The sequence below is a fragment of the Dendropsophus ebraccatus genome, chromosome 15 (assembly GCF_027789765.1).
Source record: "Dendropsophus ebraccatus isolate aDenEbr1 chromosome 15, aDenEbr1.pat, whole genome shotgun sequence".
NCBI classification, from domain to species: Eukaryota; Metazoa; Chordata; class Amphibia; order Anura; family Hylidae; genus Dendropsophus; species Dendropsophus ebraccatus.
In genome coordinates, this window is record NC_091468.1 from 5,896,081 (window position 1) to 5,915,988 (window position 19,908).

Here is a 19,908-nt window from a genome sequence, read left to right on the forward strand (position 1 = left end):
CTTACTGGTGAGGACCTGACCTTTCCTATACTACACAGATAACCTATTGGCAGGAATGGGCACTATATAATACTTTACTTACACTCTTATGGGAAGAGAAGGAAACAGAACTTCTACTACAACTGTCCGTCTTGTGCTCTAAAACACCTGCACCCAATGGATTTGTTTGATGCAGGGAAACAGAAGGCTTACTTACTTACTTACTTACTTACTTGCTTACTTGCTTACTAACTGGGGCTCCCAGCTTTTTGACCTTTTGAAAACCTCCTTTCTCAGACTTCTGCTACAATTAGTGGTGCTCATTCCAAAGGATCTCTAAGCATCACATGGAAGTTCAGCCATTCAAAGTCGAGGCGTTGTTTGAAACAGACTAAAGGTCTTATGAAGACAGAACAGAAGAAACCCCCAAAAAGAGATCTTTGTTGTGTCTGTGACATCCTCGATAAATCTCAATAAACCTCGACACATACTCGATAAATCAGTACTACTCTCTAGTCCCACCTCCAGGCTCCTTTTAGTTACATACAATCTTACACTGAGAATCCACGGCATAACACTTCCTTATGGGTAAATAACGTAAATTATGTATAAAAGATCTAACTTCTAAAACCCAGCACTACTGGAGAAAGAAAGACCAAGAAACCATCGTGGCGTAAGACATGAGCTTGGTATAAAAGGTTCTCATACTTGTTCCCATTCAGTGGACACAGTTCAGATCATTTCCACATTAGCAGATTGATTCAAAACCAAATGTACACAATTCCCAAGGAGCCGTCTCATTTCTACAGTTATCGCCGTGAAACCTCCCAATTTTCACAGCTGCTATATCATTTAACTTACCAAGTTTTTTCCATTTATGACAGTTTGGGAAATGGCGTCCATCACAGCTGCTTAACAATGAGTGTGTCTGTATGTCAACCGTTCTGCCTATTACTATTCCAGCTTGTTTTTCTGGCTGGTCTTTAGCTCACCAGCTGTTAATTTAGGACAAAGTCGAAACAAACGGAGGGAAAGCTCTAGACCTTTTTTTTTTGGCTGCAAATGGATTCTTCTATGTATATTTTAGTTGTAAGAAATATTTAAACATAAAAGGATCAAAAGTAGAGTAACTGCACCACAAAGGAGGCATAGTATGGTCTCTGCTATGGGATCCCAATGTGCGTACAGTAATAGATAGTAAGCTGTTCCTTTTCTTTACTGAGTTCAGATGGTTCTCCAGTACACTAATGGGATAGATAGATAGATAGATAGATAGATAGATAGATAGATAGATAGATAGGAGATAGATAGATAGATAGGAGATAGATAGGAGATAGATAGATAGATAGATAGGAGATAGATAGATAGATAGGAGATAGATAGATAGGAGATAGATAGATAGATAGATAGATAGATAGATAGATAGATGGATAGATAGATAGATAGATAGATAGGAGATAGATAGATAGATAGGAGATAGATAGATAGATAGGAGATAGATAGATAGATAGATAGATAGATAGATAGATAGATAGATAGATAGGAGATAGATAGATAGATAGGAGATAGATAGGAGATAGATAGGAGATAGATAGATAGATAGATAGATAGATAGATAGATAGATAGATAGGAGATAGATAGATAGGAGATAGATAGATAGATAGATAGATAGATAGATAGATAGATAGATGGATAGATAGATAGATAGATAGATAGATAGATAGGAGATAGATAGATAGATAGATAGGAGATAGATAGATAGATAGGAGATAGATAGATAGATAGATAGATAGATAGATAGGAGATAGATAGATAGATAGATAGATAGATAGATGGATAGATAGATAGATAGATAGAAGATAGATAGATAGGAGATAGATAGATAGATAGATAGATAGATAGATGATAGATAGATAGATAGATAGATGATAGATAGATAGATAGATAGATAGATAGATAGATAGATAGATAGATAGATAGATAGATAGGAGATTTATAGATAGATAGATAGATAGATAGGAGATAGATAGATAGATAGATAGATAGATAGATAGATAGATAGATAGATAGGGAGATAGATTCTGTAGAAGAAAGAATGAAGTTGGAGGGGAAAACTGAAGAAGAAAGGAAGTAATAATGGAAGGAAAAAAAAATAAAAAGCGAGAAAGAAAGATGAAAGAAAGAAAGAACAAGGACAAAGTAAAGTAATTGATGTTGCTGGATTCATGTGTACACAATGTAGATATACCACTGACTGTACCATGAAGATAATAATGAGGCCATTTTAGGGGTAATACAAAATTACAGAAGAGCGAGATGTAGAACTATTTATTTTTATTACTTATTTGTTTATATAATGTATATACTGTAATTCTGAATATTTCGCTTTATCCCTTATAAACATTTAATGTAAACAATGAGCGATGAGGCCTCCATGTATAGTTATTAAGTATAGGTGTAGTATAGTAATTACTTGTATGGGACAGAACTGAAGATCAATAACATATTAATAATTAAGTGTGCTTGTAAGAGGACAGAGCTTCATATAAATTTATTACCTATATTTATTCATAGGACTAGATTAAACTAAAATGAAAGTTCTGTGGCCCAGGATTATGCAATTACCTATAGAATAGTAATGAGAAGAATAATTTGTGTACAGATCCATCAGAAATTATTCTGGTCTCATATTATTGCAAATAGAAAAGTGAATCAGGTACGCTGTATAGACTGTGCTGGTTTAATCCAACAATATCCATGAGATAAATAAAAGGGAATCTGACAGAATCCGGGCCGTACCTGAGGTGCTGACAGTGTGCTGTAGCTGGCCGTCCCCTAGTCAGCATGGAACCTTTTATTGATTTGTCCGTAGAGTGGATTATGCATTATCTCAGGTCTCCTAGTCTAATGAGTCAAAGAGGAGTTGTGGCTCAGTGTTTGTGCCGCACTCTGGTACGCCTAACCATTGCTTCCTCCTCTCTATTCTTCATGAATAATCTCGGCTGCCAAGCCTCCTGCTCGCTCACACTGCCAGAATCTGTCAACAGAGGACTGAACGGCAATCACATACAGATTAATCTCCCTAGCCTGCATTGGAGCTGTGTTCTAGGGGTAAATCACCTGTTTAGAGACCAGAAAAAGAACAAAAAACTCCAAACCAGGTCCAAATTTGTTTTAATTTTTTTTTGTTTTAATATAATGTGAGAGAAATAAAAAAAATAAATATATATATTTTCCCCCTCATTTTTCTAATAATTGTATTTAAAAAAACTAAAATCATTTGGACCTGATTGGGAATTATTTGCACCTGCAACAAGTAAAATGATATAATAATGAAAATAAATAAATCACTATATTTCATTTCCATCAGGGAAATTAAACCACATAAAAAAACTGTTGCTGGTCTTTACACAGATGATTTACCCCTAGACCACAGCTCCAACACAAGGAGAATCAACTATATATTACTGTAGATCGGTACTCCTAGCTCCTACTGCTTTATATCATCACAGTCTGGCTATGTTCACACAACGTCAAAAATGGAGAAAAAAACGCCAGTTTTTGATATTTTAAAAAACGTCCTTTTTGTTGCAATTTAACTGACTGCAATGCCATTGCATTGTAGTCAATGGGAAGACGGACGTCCAATGTACACAATGAATTGAAAAACGGATGTTTTTGCCGCGGCCGTCAAAATAATGAACATGAACATTATTTTCGGACATTTTTTGCAAATGGCGGAAGTTTTTTATTAGTAGTTCACACACAGTTCTTCTTTTGTCAGTGTTCTTTCTCCGTTTTTACTATTAAATTCAATGGATTTTTTAATTAAGCCACAACCAAAGGGCAATTAGTAACCCCAAACTAAAATAATGTGCAAACACCCGTCATTGCACTAAGGGGATGCCAGGCTTCTAAAAACGTCCGTTATTTTGAGTCTAAATAAACGGAGCTGAAAAAACGTTGTGTGAACATAGCCTCTCTTATGATTTGTCATCTGTCAGTGTACAATCCAATAAAAAACTTTTTTGACACAATTGCCCCCTCCTTCATTTCTTTTAGTACTGGCATCAAAAATTGTACGCTGCCCAAAATGTAAATTTTTAAAAAAAAATTACAATAGAAAATAAAATAATAATAAAAGTGGTTAGGCCTGTAGTTAAAAAAACTGAGCCACAGGTAAAATTATAGTGACAGTAACACTTTAATAAGAGCTTGGGCACTACCTTAATGCCCTAAGTGATAACATTGCTCCTGCCTGTGATTGGCGGACTTTACAAATTTTCCAAAATGTCAATGCACTGATTTTTTTGGGAGCTGAGATGCCTACATTTGACAGTAACCCCTACTTCTGTGTGTATGTACTGTATGCTATTACATATGCATCACAGCTCATTCACTACTCATTGGGCCGGGTGCGTGGTTCCCTAGTTTACAGTATAGGACCAGGGACTCCTGTTGTTGATAACAGACCCTGCTCCTGTAAGTCATTTAATAATATATTCTACACCAAAAGTATAAAAAAATAAAAAAAATAAAAACAAGCCATTTGTCCAAATCAAATCACAAAAGAATTGAATTCACAGATATTTTTTTTTTTTTTTTTTTGGGGGGGGGAGGATTTCCAATGGACTGGATTCATATTGATTTGTTCAATTCTACCCACAACCATACTAGTATAGTTTTCAATAGACATATAGGAATAACCATGAATACATGTTGCTGTCAGATGAGATGACCGTATAAACCATATCCATTAGGCTGTAAGTATAGAGCTTTTTTGTTGAGCTAGAAAACAAACTCAGATTAATGGCTTGGCGCTTTCTCCTAGTCTGGTGGAGGTGATGCACTTAGTCTCTCGTGAGGCAGTGGGATTCACAACACCATTTCAGCTAAAATCCCTGATGACTGATTTATGAACAAGCCTTGTATCCGACGCTGAAAAAGAAGAGACAATCCATTTTTTTTTGGAGACAAGATAAGCCACTATGCTGTCAGTTTAGAAAAATTGGATCTTAGATGAGAAAGAGACATGTCCGAAATATTACTTCAAGACTAAAAGTATGGCGTTACTAGACCACAATAATCATCTCCGGGACTTAAGAGATGTATCTTGTGACTAATGCTTCAGTTACTAATGAAATGAAAACTTGAGAAGTTTATATCACATGGAAATGGATGGAACAAGTCCTGAAATATCAAGAAGGAAGAATAAAAGGGACAATGGGTCAAGAACCATTGAAAAATTTTCATCTCCAGTACAATCCCAGCATTAACATAGGACACAGGAGGCTGAAAAACGTTAACTGTTCATTTCAACGTAACCATTCTTAGCCAAAAAGCTGATAACTATGATTATGCTGAGATGCTAAGTTCACACACCATCTTTTATTGTTCCTTCAATGGCCGTCTTTTTGGACATCCGCCATTTTGAGGCCAAATAACGTGTTATTTTGATACAACAATGAATGTTTGTAATGTTAATTGTTCTTTGCGCAGCAATCGGCAATACTATTTCTTAATTTGAGCATTTAGGGATCTCACTGGATGCTCAAAATAAATTATCCCACCTATAAGCAGTTATATTTCAAATAAAATAAAATCTAAATTAACAGTACATACCTCAATTACTCATGGAAAAAAAGAGTAAAATCATGTGAAAAGCGCTACCAATGAAGTCTTCTCATGGGACAGATGCGAATGTGAAGAGACATGTTCTTTACCATCGTGTATAACTAAAGGTGGAGGGTTCTGGGTGAATTTAATGACCACTCTTACCCTTAACCCTTTGTTATAGTTTGCTTCATTTTGACTAGTTTGAAATCATTACACAAATCCATTTAATTTAATAGCCATTCTTTGGTTTATTGAGCACCGGCTGTCCAATTGTCTAGAGAGGGATGCTTGACAATGTCCTAGTCTGGCTGATGGTTCGTGGTCTCAACAATACGAAAGATTCCCTTTCTGGAGCCCCTAATGCTGGGTACAAATGTCAGGGAGCTCCCCAGCTGTACAAGACTAAGCTGCCGAACAGAAACTTATAGTGTAACATGGAAATATTCTGAATAGGACAAAAAGCTCTTCTTCTGTATGGGCAAATATTCCCTTAAAGTGAAAATCTACTTCCTGACTTCAAGTAGAGGACATGTCAATAATTTTGAATGTTCCGGGTGTTTAGACCCCAACCAACCATTAGAATAATCAGACCTCTCCCTGCCCTGTGTCTCTGTGAGCAAGATGGCCCTATAGACTTACAATATGTGATCTACTTGATCACATGACATGAAGCTGGAAGAGAGCGCATTAAGTGAGCACTTCTCTTGGCTTGTTCTCCTAATCGCTCAGACCTAAATTAATCAAAACCTTTGAGATGCTGCTATGACAACAAAAGTTTTTGGAGATTACAGTGCCTATCTAAAGCTCCCAATAAAAAGAAAACTCACAGCCTGAGCAAAACCCCAATTAAACACAGAGACCATAAAGCAAATGTAACATAAACCTAAAAATACATCACTATAATGCATAGAAAAATTTTAAATGATCAAATCACATTAAGAGTGAATGATAGAAAAAAAATTAAAAAGTTGCTTCAAAATAGCCTAAACATGTTTTCTTAAAAAAATTATAGATATCACCAAAAATCTTCTGCCTGCTTATGAGGGTTAAACACCACACTGCCCCACGTATATCGCCAAGCAACTGACTTTCCCGTTTTTTTTTTCTGGAGAAAGCCTTCTTAGGACGCTGCCTTAACATCTCCTTGTTGGACACCTTACATGTGGGCTTTGTGGCCCAGGCAACCCCTTTAATTGAACATAATCCCATTTTATACATATCCTACAGTTGATAACAAAGCCTTGTGTGACTCGTTATTGCTATATCGTCTTCTGTTTCGTGATGGATATAGAGAATTTAATTTAGCCGGATTCTCCGCAGCACCAAAGGTTAATTGTTTCTTAGATGTACAATATAACTGTTTTAAAAAAGTATAAAAGATCAGAGCTCTTCAGGCTCCCCGCTAATGTCTGGATGGAATCAAGTAGGGTCGTCTGAGAATTATAGCTTTCCTAACATTCAGTATAAGGCAGTTGGATTTTAGTATTGAAATGTAATATTCGTGGTTTCTAACTGACTAGAAATCAGTTAATAATAATAATAATAATAATAATATTTATTTGTATAGCGCCAACAGATTCCGCAGCGCTTATTTAAATATATATAAATACATTACAGGTTATATATTAAATTATACAATGAATAAATTACAACAACAAATTAGAGACCTGCTCTCAAGAGCTTACAGACTAGGATGACTGGGAGTAACACGAGAGGCAACAAGGGCTTTATTTGTCAATGTTCCAGTCATTGTACATGGATTCTCTAAGTGCCTATAGGCGGCTGGGCAAGCCAGTCACAAGCCATTTTCTAAGCTCAGATGACAAGGACAGTGTAACTAGCACCGAAGAAGTTATAGAGAGGATGGAGAAGGGATAGCAGAGGGAGACGAGATTACGAAATGTTATAAGCCTGAAGAGATGGGTCTTCAGGGCGCGCTTAAAACCGGGGATATTAGAAATAAGTCTGAGGTCTTTGGGTAAAGAGTTCCAGAGAACTGGTGCAGCACGAGAGAAGTCTTGGAGGCGGGATTGAGAAGTTCTGATTAAAGAAGAAGATAGTGTGAGGTCATTTGCAGAGCGCAGAGCACGGGAAGGATGGTAGGTGGAGATGAGAGAGGAGATGTATAGAGGGGCAGAGTTGTGGAGATGAGGGAGGAGATGTATGGAGGGCAGAGTTGTGGAGATGAGGGAGGAGATGTATGGAGGGCAGAGTTGTGGAGATGAGGGAGGAGATGTATGGAGGGCAGAGTTGTGGAGATGAGGGAGGAGATGTATGGAGGGCAGAGTTGTGGAGATGAGGGAGGAGATGTATGGAGGGGCAGAGTTGTGGAGATGAGGGAGGAGATGTATGGAGGGCAGAGTTGTGGAGATGAGGAGATGTATGGAGGGGCAGAGTTGTGGAGATGAGGAGATGTATGGAGGGGCAGAGTTGTGGAGAGCTTTATGGGTGAGGGTGAGGAGTTTGAACTGTGTTCTATATTTAATGGGTAACCAGCGTAGTGACTGGCACAGAAAGGAGACGTCGGTATAGCAGCTGGAGAGGAAGATGAGCCTGGCTGCTGCGTTCAGGATAGACTGGAGAGGGGAAGTAGGGAGTAGGGAGTAGGGAGTACCGATTAGTAGGGAGTTACAGTAGTCAAGACGGGAATGGATCAAGGCGGAGTCAGAGTCTGAGCAGTGTCAGTGGTGAGAAATGGACGGATTCTGGAGATGTTTTTGAGATGTAGATGACAGGAGCGTGTAAGAGCTTGGATATAGGGAGTAAAGGATAGATCAAAGTCTAGCATGACCCCCAGACATCGAGCCTGATGCACAGGAGTTATGCTAGTACCACAGACTGAGAGGGAAATGTCGGGTTTAGGTTTGTTAGAGGGAGGAAATACAAGAAGTTCAGTTTTAGAGAGATTAAATTTGAGGAACAGAGAGGTCATAGTGTTAGAGAGAGCAGATAGACAGTCACTAGTATTTTGCAGTAAGGCAGGGGAGATGTCACGGGAGGAGGTGTATAACTGGGTGTCATCAGCATAGAGATGGTATTGTAGGCCAAACCTGCTGATGGTCTGTCCGATGGGGGCTGTATAGAGGGAGAAGAGGAGGGGACCCAGGACTGATCCCTGGGGAACCCCAACAGAGACAGGTAAGGGAGAAGAAGTAGAGCCCGAGAAGGATACACTGAAGGAGCGGTCAGAGAGGTAGGAAGAGAACCAAGAGAGAACAGAGTCCTTAAGACCAGCTGAGCTGAGAGGAGAAGCTGGTGGTCCACAGTGTCAAATGCTGCTGAGAGATCCAGGAGAATCAGCAAGGAGTAGTTTCCTTGTGACTTGGCCTTCAGCAGATCGTTTGACACCTTGGTGAGAGCAGTTATCGAATAGCCAAAACCCATCACTAAGACAAATGACCCTATAGATGCAAGTGGGAGCATTATGTGGCTTCCTCAGGGGGGAAAAGTTTGCAATAAAGATTTGACCACATCTTCCATGACCTCTTTTTATTAACCCCCCACCCCCGTCCCTCACTCAGTCCCAAGGGAAAGAGGAAATGATAGGTCACATGACACCCCACAGGAAGTGCTATATGTAATGAGGGTGCAGAAGAAGCACCATGCTCAATGTCCCTCCAGTTCCCTGTGTCCCTCAGTGTCCCCCTGCCATCATCCTCTCCAGCAGCCACAGCCCACACAGCTCTGGGAGTCGGGTTGTGACATCACCATGTTATCCAGGAAGCGACATCACCATGTTATCCAGGAAGTGACATCACCATCCACGAAGGGACATCACCATGTTATCCAGGAAGTGTCATCACCATGTTATCCAGGAAGTGACATCACCATGTTATCCAGGAAGTGACATCACCGTGTTATCCAGGAAGTGACATCACCATGTTATCCAGGAAGTGAAGCCTTGATGCAGTAGTAAGTGCAGGGAAAAAAAGCACTTTATGTGCATTTCCCGTAATAAGTGTATATTGGTGATTTGTATAACTTTAAGGGGGCAATAGAATACAATACTTAAATAGAAAATTTTGCAGGACTTCTACTTTAATCTTTACCAAAGCTTAATTGGTGTTATTCCAAAAGGTTCCAGAAAAAACACAAAGGCAGAAGCGGGGCGCCTTTTAGTGCAGTAAATAAGGTCAGCTTAAAATAAGCAGAAGAGGTGAACAGAGTGTATGCTCACCTGTACAGGTTGTGCATATGTAGGCACAACACTATCAGTTGCTCAATATAACACCGCAGCCGGCTACTGGTGCCTCACGGATAAACCGGGAGGTGAAGACAGTAGCAGTAGAGCGAATTCCCAGCAGTGGGTATTTTTTTTTTTTTTTTAGCCTTACAAACTATGTTACTATTTTTGCAGCTGAGTTTAACGCCTATAACCGAAAGAATAAAAAAGAAAATATGTATATAGAGAATATCCACCCACATTTATTTCTTACTAGACTTTTCCTCTGTAAAATAAAAAATAAACCCAAAATAACAATGGTTATCGAGCTCCTCCATTAAATATGCAATCGGCAGTGTTTATGCCATATGTTTTTTCTTCTGCTCGCTGCAACAAATGTCACTAGAGATCAGTCTTGAGAACATAGGGGTGAGACCACAAGCTAATTCTAATGACTCTTCACACATGTATTAATCATTCATGTCCTCAAAACACAAGTGCAGCATTATTGGCATTCATAACAAACAGCTATTTCCAATTACAGCTAAATATTTCACACATATTGATTTTTGCCAGGAATGAGACTCGAAAATTTCTTTTTAAAGTGAATTTGTTATCCGTGCAAAAATGTACAAAATATTTTTTATTTTATTTACTCTTTTTTTTTTTTTTGAGTCAAATTAGATTTCTGTATGATACTAATACTCAGAAAGTGCAAACTTAGACTAGACAATCAAAACATACACCCAATTTATAACAGTGGCTCCGGCTGTTTAATACATTTGGTGCATTTTAGACTGTCTAGTTCACATTTAGACTATTAGACAGCCGAATTTTTGACACAAAATCTGACTCTCAGTTCATGGACCTTTCCTGATAAGCCCCTCCCTTTTGTCAAACCAGGTGAAAAAATATTCAATAGGTTTAGTATCCATACACTAGCTGTGCTCCTATACTCACTGCTCTGCCCCTGTAACAGCAAGTGTAAGGACTAAGTGGGGAAGCACAAGATCGCCGTTTACCTTTTTCTAGAGAGGGACTGTAAGCAGAGCTGCGCAGAGCATTACTGCTAACTTTACAGGGGCAGGGACTCCCGTCTTTGACAGGAGTCTCTGCGCTTTACAAAGTTTGCATGGCAATCTATGGTAGAGCACAGTGGAAACTAAATACTGAGTAGTTGGGCATACACTGTACAAGTGAACAGAGAAATGTTTGAGACCGGGACTCCTGCCTCAGATATTAACCTGATAAACTTGATAATGATCCCATAAGCTGCTGTCCCTATTTCTGCCCCATCCTCTGTCCCCTGCCGCTGTCACAATCTTGTGACAGCGGCAGGGGAGAGAGGGGACGGGGCAGAGCATACGGCCGCACGCCAGGAGTGCACCCTGCCTTCCCTTCCTCCCCCCGCCAGCCTTCTGGTCTTCTCATATTGTGACAATACGCTATTTTCCACTCATCGCACATAAATAACTCTGTAAAACCTAAAGAACAACCTGTCTCTATCTAATGGTCATTCACCCCAGTTTAATTGGGTTCTGCCAAAAATTATTCAACCTCTGGTGACTTTTTTAGCAAACCTGGCTTGCTCATCCCAAGACAGAGCCATTAAGAGCCCCCTAGGTCCAGGTTATCTAAAATGGTTTATTAAACATATCACCTTTGACTTTGCCCTGTCTTTTAAATCAAACATTTAATCCCTGACCACTTCCTGCCACTTTCACCTCAATAATATTTCCTGGATCCGCTCTTTTCTTAACCCTGACTCCACAAAACTGCTGGTCCATGCTCTCATCATCTTCAGCTTGGACTACTGTAACATCCTCCTCTCTGGCCTCCATCTAACACCCTCACTTGCTTCCAGTGTATCCTTAACTCTGCTGCCCGACTAATCCCCCTTTCCCCTCACTCTGCCTCTGCCTCTCCCCTCTGCCAATCCATTCACTGGCTCCCACTGCCCAACGTATTCTTTTTACATTTTTGACCATGACGCACAAGGCCGTCCACCACCTGTCCCCTCCATATATCTCTGACCTGATATCGTGCTACCGTCCCTCCCGCAACCTTTGATCCTCCAATGACCTCAGTTTGAGCTACCCCCTTGTTTGCACCTTACAAAAACACCTCCAATACTTTTCCTGAGCCTCCCCTATACTCTGGAACTCTCTACACATCCGGCTTTCATCCACCATTAAAGCCTTCAAAAATAACCTGAAAACCCATCTATTCAAACTAGGCTACAATCTGCAATAATTCCGCTCCACACTTTGTATGCACTTTACCTTCTGTGTCTCTCCCCTTACCTCATAGATTGTAAGTCCTGATGGGCAGAGTCCTCTCTCCCTATGTAAGTCCTGGCGGGCAGGGTCCTCTCTCCCTATGTAAGTCCTGGCGGACAGGGTCCTCTCTCCCTATGTAATACCTGGCGGACAGGGTCATCTCTTCCTATGTAAGCCCTGGCGGACAGGGTGCTCTCTCCCTATGTAAGTCCTGGTGGACAGGGTCCTCTCTACCTATGTAAGTTCTCACAGGCAGGGTCCTCTCTCTCTATGTAAGCCCTCGCGGGCAGGGTCCTCTCTCTTCTTGTACCAGTCTGTCATTTATCTTACGCATGTAATGTGTTTTTGAAATTGTAATGTTAAGCCCTATCTCTTGTATAACTCTCTGTATATACATAATAACAATAATAATAGGAAGTCTGTTATTACTGTCAAGATGCCAGAACCATAAGTCATCAGGGTGGCTGCCGGTAACTTCTTAGAACCTCACCAGCCTAAACTGATCAATTTCTGTTTGGATATGGGGACAGATCTATTACTCAAGGCCAAAGGGGCAGATACCAGTAGATACTGCCCAAATGGTTCGGGAAACATGGAAAAGATGACAAATTACCAGGTTCCCACAATGTTTTTTGTTTTTTTTTACTTTTTGAGGCCAAATAAAATGTCTGTTATTGTACAAATGATAGCTGTCATTATAAAATAACAGCCGTTACCTGGCCTCAAACAGCTTCAGACATTGTGGGTACGTAGCCTAAGGGGATTAACCCTCTAACACTTTATGCCCCTGTTGTCATCTATACAATAGTCAGGCTCTAGTATCAGAAAAGTCATTCAATTCATTATGGAGTGGGTCCACCACAAGAGCCTGTACTTTTCTATAAAAAGCCAGTACAGTTTTTCGAGCCAAAGCCAGAAGTGGATCCATCAAGAAGGGAACATACGTTTTTCCTGTTCTTGTTTCATGCAAAACAAAACAAAAAAGCTAAAAAAATTCATGGAACTTTTTCTAAAGTACAAGTCATGTGAAACCACCTTCCCAGTAAAAGTTGTAAAAGTTCCTAGTGCATATAATAGAGATGAATGATACGCAAGCATGCTTGAGTCCAATTACGGTATATGGTATTACAATTCACTTCAATGGAACTGAGCTGAGCTTACACCCAGGGACAAGAGACATATGCGGTTTCTACAAGAAAGTGGATATGTTTTTGTAAGCCTGGAGAATGCTTTGTAAGTCAACTTCTACTAAGAACAATTGAGGTAATATTACTAAAATCCCTTAGGGGCAAAGTAGTTTGTTGTATGGAAGCCCTGAAGAGCAAATAATGATAGCATATTCTAATGGTTAAAGAGGATGTACCACCTGAACCCACCTATCGATCGGCACCGGCACGGGGAAGCCGGTGCCGCGGTCCATTTTCGGACCGCCGCCCGGATCTCGTGCACGTTCGATCCAGCGGTACCGGCCGGTGCTCAAGCACTGGAGGTCGGCCGGGCCGCCCCCAGTGGGAGGGTATTCCCTCCCCTGTATGACGTGGCTCCATTCATTCTAAGCGAGCCGCTTCATACAGGGGAGGGAATTCCCTCCCACTGGGGGCGGCCCGGCCGACCTCCAGTGCTCGAGCACCGGCCGGTACCGCTGGATCGAACGGTGCCGTGCACAGGAACCGGGCAGCGGTCCGAAAAACGGACCACGGCACTGGCTTCCCCGTGCCGGCGCCCATCGATCCGTCGGTTCAGGTTAAAGAACTCTTTAAGCATCAAGGGCATAACTAGAATTCATAGGGAAAAAGGGCCATCACCGACTAATAAGAGGAAACTAATGTATCGGCATTAATACTGCAGCAATAATCAAGGAAATGGATACTAGCGCCATATATCAGAGAACCAACGTAGTGCTAGATACTTGAAAGCTACCAACTTGCTATTCCCTATAAAATGTTATTGTGTCTGATGGACCACTCAATCTCTGGGCCTATGGCAGCTGATATGGCTATAGTTAGGCCCAAGACATGAAGATTGTGCTGTGTTTTATGACCTTTTGTTAAGAAGAATTTCCAATAGAGTCGCCAGTTGTGTCTCCCGTAAAAAGTGATGACTAGAAAGTAAGCGGCTTATGGTGACGTTATCGAAGCAACCAAAACATGCACATTCCCATGAATTAACCTTCATTCCCCTTTATATAGCATCTACAGATCTCCACCAGCTGCCAAGCATTTGGTATCCTACTCTACCCATGGATGTGTCTGTATATATCCCGAGACACATACAGATGGGATACATTTATCCCTTTACAGTTCTGTATGTAGAATACCAATTCAGATTAATACCCTGTGATGTTTTATGCAGCGAACAATACGCTGTATGAGATATTATTGTGTGTTATGGCTTCTGATTTATAAAGATTGGCCTGCAGTAACTACATAATATAGCATAAAATACTAAAATAACAATGGAATAAACTCAACTGACTGTACGATTACTTTACAAGCAGGAAGCTGAGATAATGGAAGCCTAATGCCAGGCAGCCTTCCCCCTATCTGGACATATAAGCTGTCGTATGGCCATCAGTTCCAGAATATAGACTGCTAGAGAGAGGTCTGCATTCTGCTGGAACATAACAAGTATCTACGGGGTTCCATATCAATGGATAGAAGAAGGCCTATCTCCACTATGACATTAGTATACTAGTCATAGTCTCTTCAGTTTTTCTCCTCATTTTATAGTTTACAGCCTTTCCAGTTGTTGAGGCCTTTGCTATGTTTACTTATTTGTACATTAGTCCCTGTCCCCAACGGGGCTCACAATCTAAATCCCAAGTGATTCTATGTTTTTGGATTATGGAAGGAAACTGGTGTACCCAGAGGAAACTTGGGGGAAAACATGGCGAGAGAGTACAAACACCATGTAATGGTGGAGATGGGTTCCTCTTTAAGCTGCTAAGTTGTAACACCAATAGGTGTACTTACAGGGGCCTAGGCCTTGGAGCCTGTGGAGGCCACGTAAGAAGACACCAGTATAAGGTACATAATGGCTATACCCTGCTATGAGTTTTGCATTCGGAGCTTCCCATTATGTCTCCACTCTCTGATCCTGACAATTTCTTCCTAGAAATTCCTGCTTGTAGAGATGATACCTCCCTCTACACATGTAGTGTGTGTCATGTTCTGCCAGGGCCAGAAAATAGAATGATCCCCAAATACAAATTACAGACAATTTCCATACATCCAAGCTGAGACGTAAAGCATTCTATGCAATTAAAGTAAGAGATCAGTTCGCTTTACTATATCCGCCAATTTTTTTTTTTTTTCTTTTTTTTAATGCAAAGGCCTCACTTTACTACACTCCTGTCCTATAACAACGGAATGACAAACACTCTATGAACTAGTTTAAATAAAGAGCAAGCAACGATAAGGACTGGCTAGGAAAAAAGGGGTTTCAACTAAAAAAATAAAAAAACAAAAAGATCTACAAACATGCAAGTGCCCTTGAACTGCGTAGTCATGTACACAGATAATATGACTGAACAATTAGGACTAAAGGGAATGTCTTCTTACCTTCACTGCAGTCTTTCCCTTGGAAGCCAGTCTTGGAGCAATCACACGTGGCCTCTTTGTTCACGACAGAGCAAATTCCTCCATTCAGACACACTTGTTCTTTGTCACATGGGTTTGTAGTGTCCTCCACAGTGACAAGGTGGCTTGTTACGGGAGATGAATCGGAGAAATTGACCCGGACATCCTTTATCCAGCCCTCAAAGGGGTTTTGGTCTTTCACTGCTGGAAATGTTAGTTTTAAGGTGGAAGATCTAAGCTCTGGAGGGATCCCACCTATAAAGAGGCTACTGAAAACCGTCATGTCTCTCCGCCTTGACTTCACTTCTACCCATTTGCTTTCCTTGTCTAAGATTAACGTAGTGTTCTTAAAGTTTCTCTTGATCACTACCGAATGCCATTTGCTATCATTGACAGCAAGGTCTGTCAGAAGCGAGGCTGGTTCGGCGCAAAAAATGGAAAAACTCAACTTCAACCTGCCCTCGTAGAGAATGAGTTCCAAAAAGTCGCAAAAGCCCTCATCGTCAAAGTATATAACGAGTCCACTTGATTTTTTGGTCTTCATGTTAAAACTCATTTCGCTCTCACAACATGCATTCCACTTGGGGAAGCGAGTCCACTGGCCTTCTGTTCCGGGAAATTCCAGACCACAACCAATGTCTACCATGCATCCAAGGATAAGGATCATCCAGATAATCAGGACCCCTTGTTTAAGAACACTAGCCATCTTAAATGACTTAATGTCTTCAGGGTCCTTTAAATTGCGTAGATCTTCCAGATTGCCTTTTTTTGTGGTAACTCTCCAAAATTATATAGTCCTTATCTTTTTCTTCTGAGCAGGCTACCTTGGTCAGTCAACAATGGAACAGACCACCCAACGATGCTCGAGATTTAATACAACATAAAACTGATTGAATTCTAATGTTCCATGGTAACATGCATGATGTATTCCCAATTCTTCCTCAACAATATATCAGTAAAGTCCAGCCTTCGAAACTGAAATAATCTCGTCCTGTATTACCCAGAGCTAAGCACTCTTCTCTTCATCTGTCACTTAAATCCCATGCTAAGTGTAGATCATGGACAAGATGCCATGACACTACAAAAGAGGACATGAATCATCACTCATAGTGTTCCAAGATCCTTCTCTCCCAGTCAGGCAGAAATGATGCCCTGTTACACAGAATCGAGGATTTGACAAGGAAATCTTAAGAATTCTTCTTCTTCCCTCTCCACAACAACAAGGCGATCCCAGTCATAGGTGATCTATAACAACCCATCAATCTGGAAACAATTTGAACAGGGTAAGTATAAAGGTTGTAAACATTTGGTAGATTGTAACACAACAATACAGGGAGCTCTCACCACACACCCAGCCTTCTATGCATTGTATCTACGTCTTCTATCCTATGAAGTCATCTCTACCAAGCTATCAGTCCAATGTGTTGGGAAGCAGGAGGAGGGGGGGGGGGGGTACCTGCAAGCTGAGATGCTAGCTTGCCTCAACATTTTTATTTTAATAAGGTGAGGCTGGATGGGAATCCATACAGCAGAGATGGAACCACAGTATCGGGCATACCTCGCCTCTTTTCCCCCCTTGGTATTGCAACGTTCGCTACTACAGCAAATAAAAATCCAATTTTGGCTCATGCGCCGTTAGCTTCCCCCACAGTCCACTTAACCTTTTCACGGTTCACGGGGCCTTTGGCTGCTATAGGGTTAATCCCAGCCCCCCCCCATCATTTACTCCATATTAAGGGGACAGTGCACTCTTTCGACAGCCTAAAGCTTCCATGATCATCAGTGCAGCTGTTACATCTCTCACTTGCGAGCTTCAGGATTTAGGCAGAAATCCACATGTTAATAAGGATGCCGCCATCACTAGCACATCTGTCGCTCCAGTTTTAGTTAAAATAAAGACTTTTTTTGCATTAGAGACGAGCCGAGCCAGCGAGGAGCCGATGCACATAGAGCACAGGCTACATAAAAGGTGTCGATCTCCATAGAATCCTAGCTGTTCAAGCCCTCGCATGCAGCTCCCCCCTTAATTTATAGCCCAGACACGGCTGCTCAATGTCTCATTAACACCTTTTTTCTTTTTTTTTTTTAACAAGCTGGAACCATCTATAATTTATTGCACTGCATCAGGCTGCCATTTCTAAGGACGAGATTTGACCACAAATGACCAGAACAAGGTGATCCCTAAACCGTCACCATCAGAAAATGCCAATGGGCAAAGTTCCTGCATCAGGCACTGAGGTGGCACCACCAGCTGGCTCTCTCCTTCTAATACAGGGTAAATCCACTAGGTGATTATGTCTGCAGGCAGGCACCCTCTATACTGGGGAGAAATCCACCACAGATGACCGAGAATCAGAACAAGATCTGGAATTAGGAAAAAAAAGGATCCATTGCATTGTATAGAATGAAGCCGACCCTGCCGTTCCCCGTCGGTTACCTATCACAATAACAATCGCTGCCCTATCCTGGCCATCCCTCCTGTCCTTTAGCAATAACCTGGGCTTCAAGGCTCCGGCACAAGGTATTGGGGCAAATAATAACATTTTAAGTTGACATGTCACATCTCCAACACCAATAGGCTGAGATCAGAAGTCACAACGCCTCCCGACAACCATCTACATTCATATCAATGGCATTTACAATCCCTCAGGATGGGGGTGTCGGCAGGGTCCAGACTTCTCCATGAGCTTTAGTAGACCCCCCCTGGTCCGGCTAGAGATGGGCTCTGGCAGGATTAAGCCCCATCCCATCAATCTTTCCTCTCATTTCATCATCATATTTCTGCTCTCACATCCATCCCTGCTGGATTGATTGATTTTCTGGATCTGTCTGCAGTTCTAGGGAGCCCTGGTTTTTACTCCCCCCCCCCTCCCCTATAATGGGGGGCTCAGAGATAATGCAGCTGAGATATAGCACTAGGGGTGCAACACATCCCCTATCTGCCTAATCCACCCACCCCTCCCATTTTTTTTTCCATTATTCCGTCGCATAGACATCAGGAAAACAAGAGGATGGGTGAGATTGGGGAGAGGATGGGATAGATTGGGGAGAGGATGGGTGAGATTGGGGAGAGGATGGGTAAGATTGGGGAGAGGATGGGTGAGATTGGGGAGAGTGTGGGGAGCACCGGCAGAGGAGAGGAGGGAGCACGGGCAGAGGAGAGGAGGGAGCACCGGCAGAGGAGAGGAGGGAGCACGGGCAGAGGAGAGGAGGGAGCACGGGCAGAGGAGACATCTCCGCAGATAACTTGGTCCCCATCCCCGGCATCAATCTGCTGTGCGCACCCAGCCCTGAGCAGCATCACTCCCATCATCCCCAGACACAGCCCCGGTGCCGGCAGCAGCAGCAGCAGGAGGAGGAGGAGGAGCAGGAGGCCTCTCACCTCTCACCTACCTGTGCGCTTCTTCCTCCGCCTGCGATGGGTCTTGTCAAGGTAAATTGCCCAGGTCTTAGGATAAAGAGAGCTCTGCCTTTTCCAGCGGCTCCGAGCCTGTGCAGCTACATCCAGGAGTGAGGGAGGGGAGACGGGGGAGGAGGGAGCACATGACGCCGCCGCTGTCCGTCTGCAGACCGGGGCGGGGACTAGCGGGCTCTGCTGCAGCACCACGGACAGCAACCGCTCACCGGAGCCCGGGCCAGATGGCACTGCACTGTGTGTGGATAGCGCTGTGTATATATATATACTTCTATTACACTGCACTGTGTGTGGATAGCGCTGTGTATATATATATACTTCTATTACACTGCACTGTGTGTGGATAGCGCTGTATATATATATATATATACTTCTATTACACTGCACTGTGTGTGGATAGCGCTGTATATATAGTTGTATTGCACTGTAGTGTATATGCTGTATGTGTAGTGCACTGTATATATAGCTGTATTTCACTGTAGTGTATATGCTGTATGTGTATTGCACTGGCTATGTGTGTATTGCACTGTATATATAGCTGTATTTCACTGTAGTGTATATGCTGTATGTGTATTGCACTGGCTATGTGTGTATTGCACTGTATATATGGTTGTATTGCACTGTAGTGTATATGCTGTATGTGTATTGCACTGGCTATGTGTGTATTGCACTGGCTATGTGTGTATTGCACTGTATATATAGTTGTATTGCACTGTAGTATATATATACAATGCAGCATTATGTAGCATTATATATACAATGCAGTGCAAATATATACAGTATATACAGTGCATTACACAGCTATACAGTGTAACACACACACACACACACACACACACACACATATATATATATATATATATATATATATATATTTA

General features: G+C 41.7%; 1 protein-coding gene across 11 annotated transcripts in view; it reads right to left on the reverse strand.

Annotated features, from left to right (window-relative positions):
- The window catches only part of NRXN1 (neurexin 1), a 1,072,395-nt gene extending 1,053,277 nt beyond the window's left edge, over positions 1-19,118 (reverse strand). For 10 of the 11 annotated variants that reach the window (XM_069954855.1, XM_069954851.1, XM_069954854.1 and 7 more), the window contains exons 1-2: positions 19,009-19,118; positions 15,598-16,878 (exon numbers count right to left, since the gene is read on the reverse strand). In XM_069954855.1, the coding sequence (XP_069810956.1) occupies positions 15,598-16,321 (724 nt within the window). In that variant the 5' untranslated portion in view covers positions 16,322-16,878; positions 19,009-19,118. Of the gene's footprint in view, positions 1-15,597; positions 16,879-18,997 lie in introns of all 11 variants that reach the window. The other variant, XM_069954849.1, reaches the window with a different exon arrangement.
- Positions 19,119-19,908: the final 790 nt, after the last annotated feature.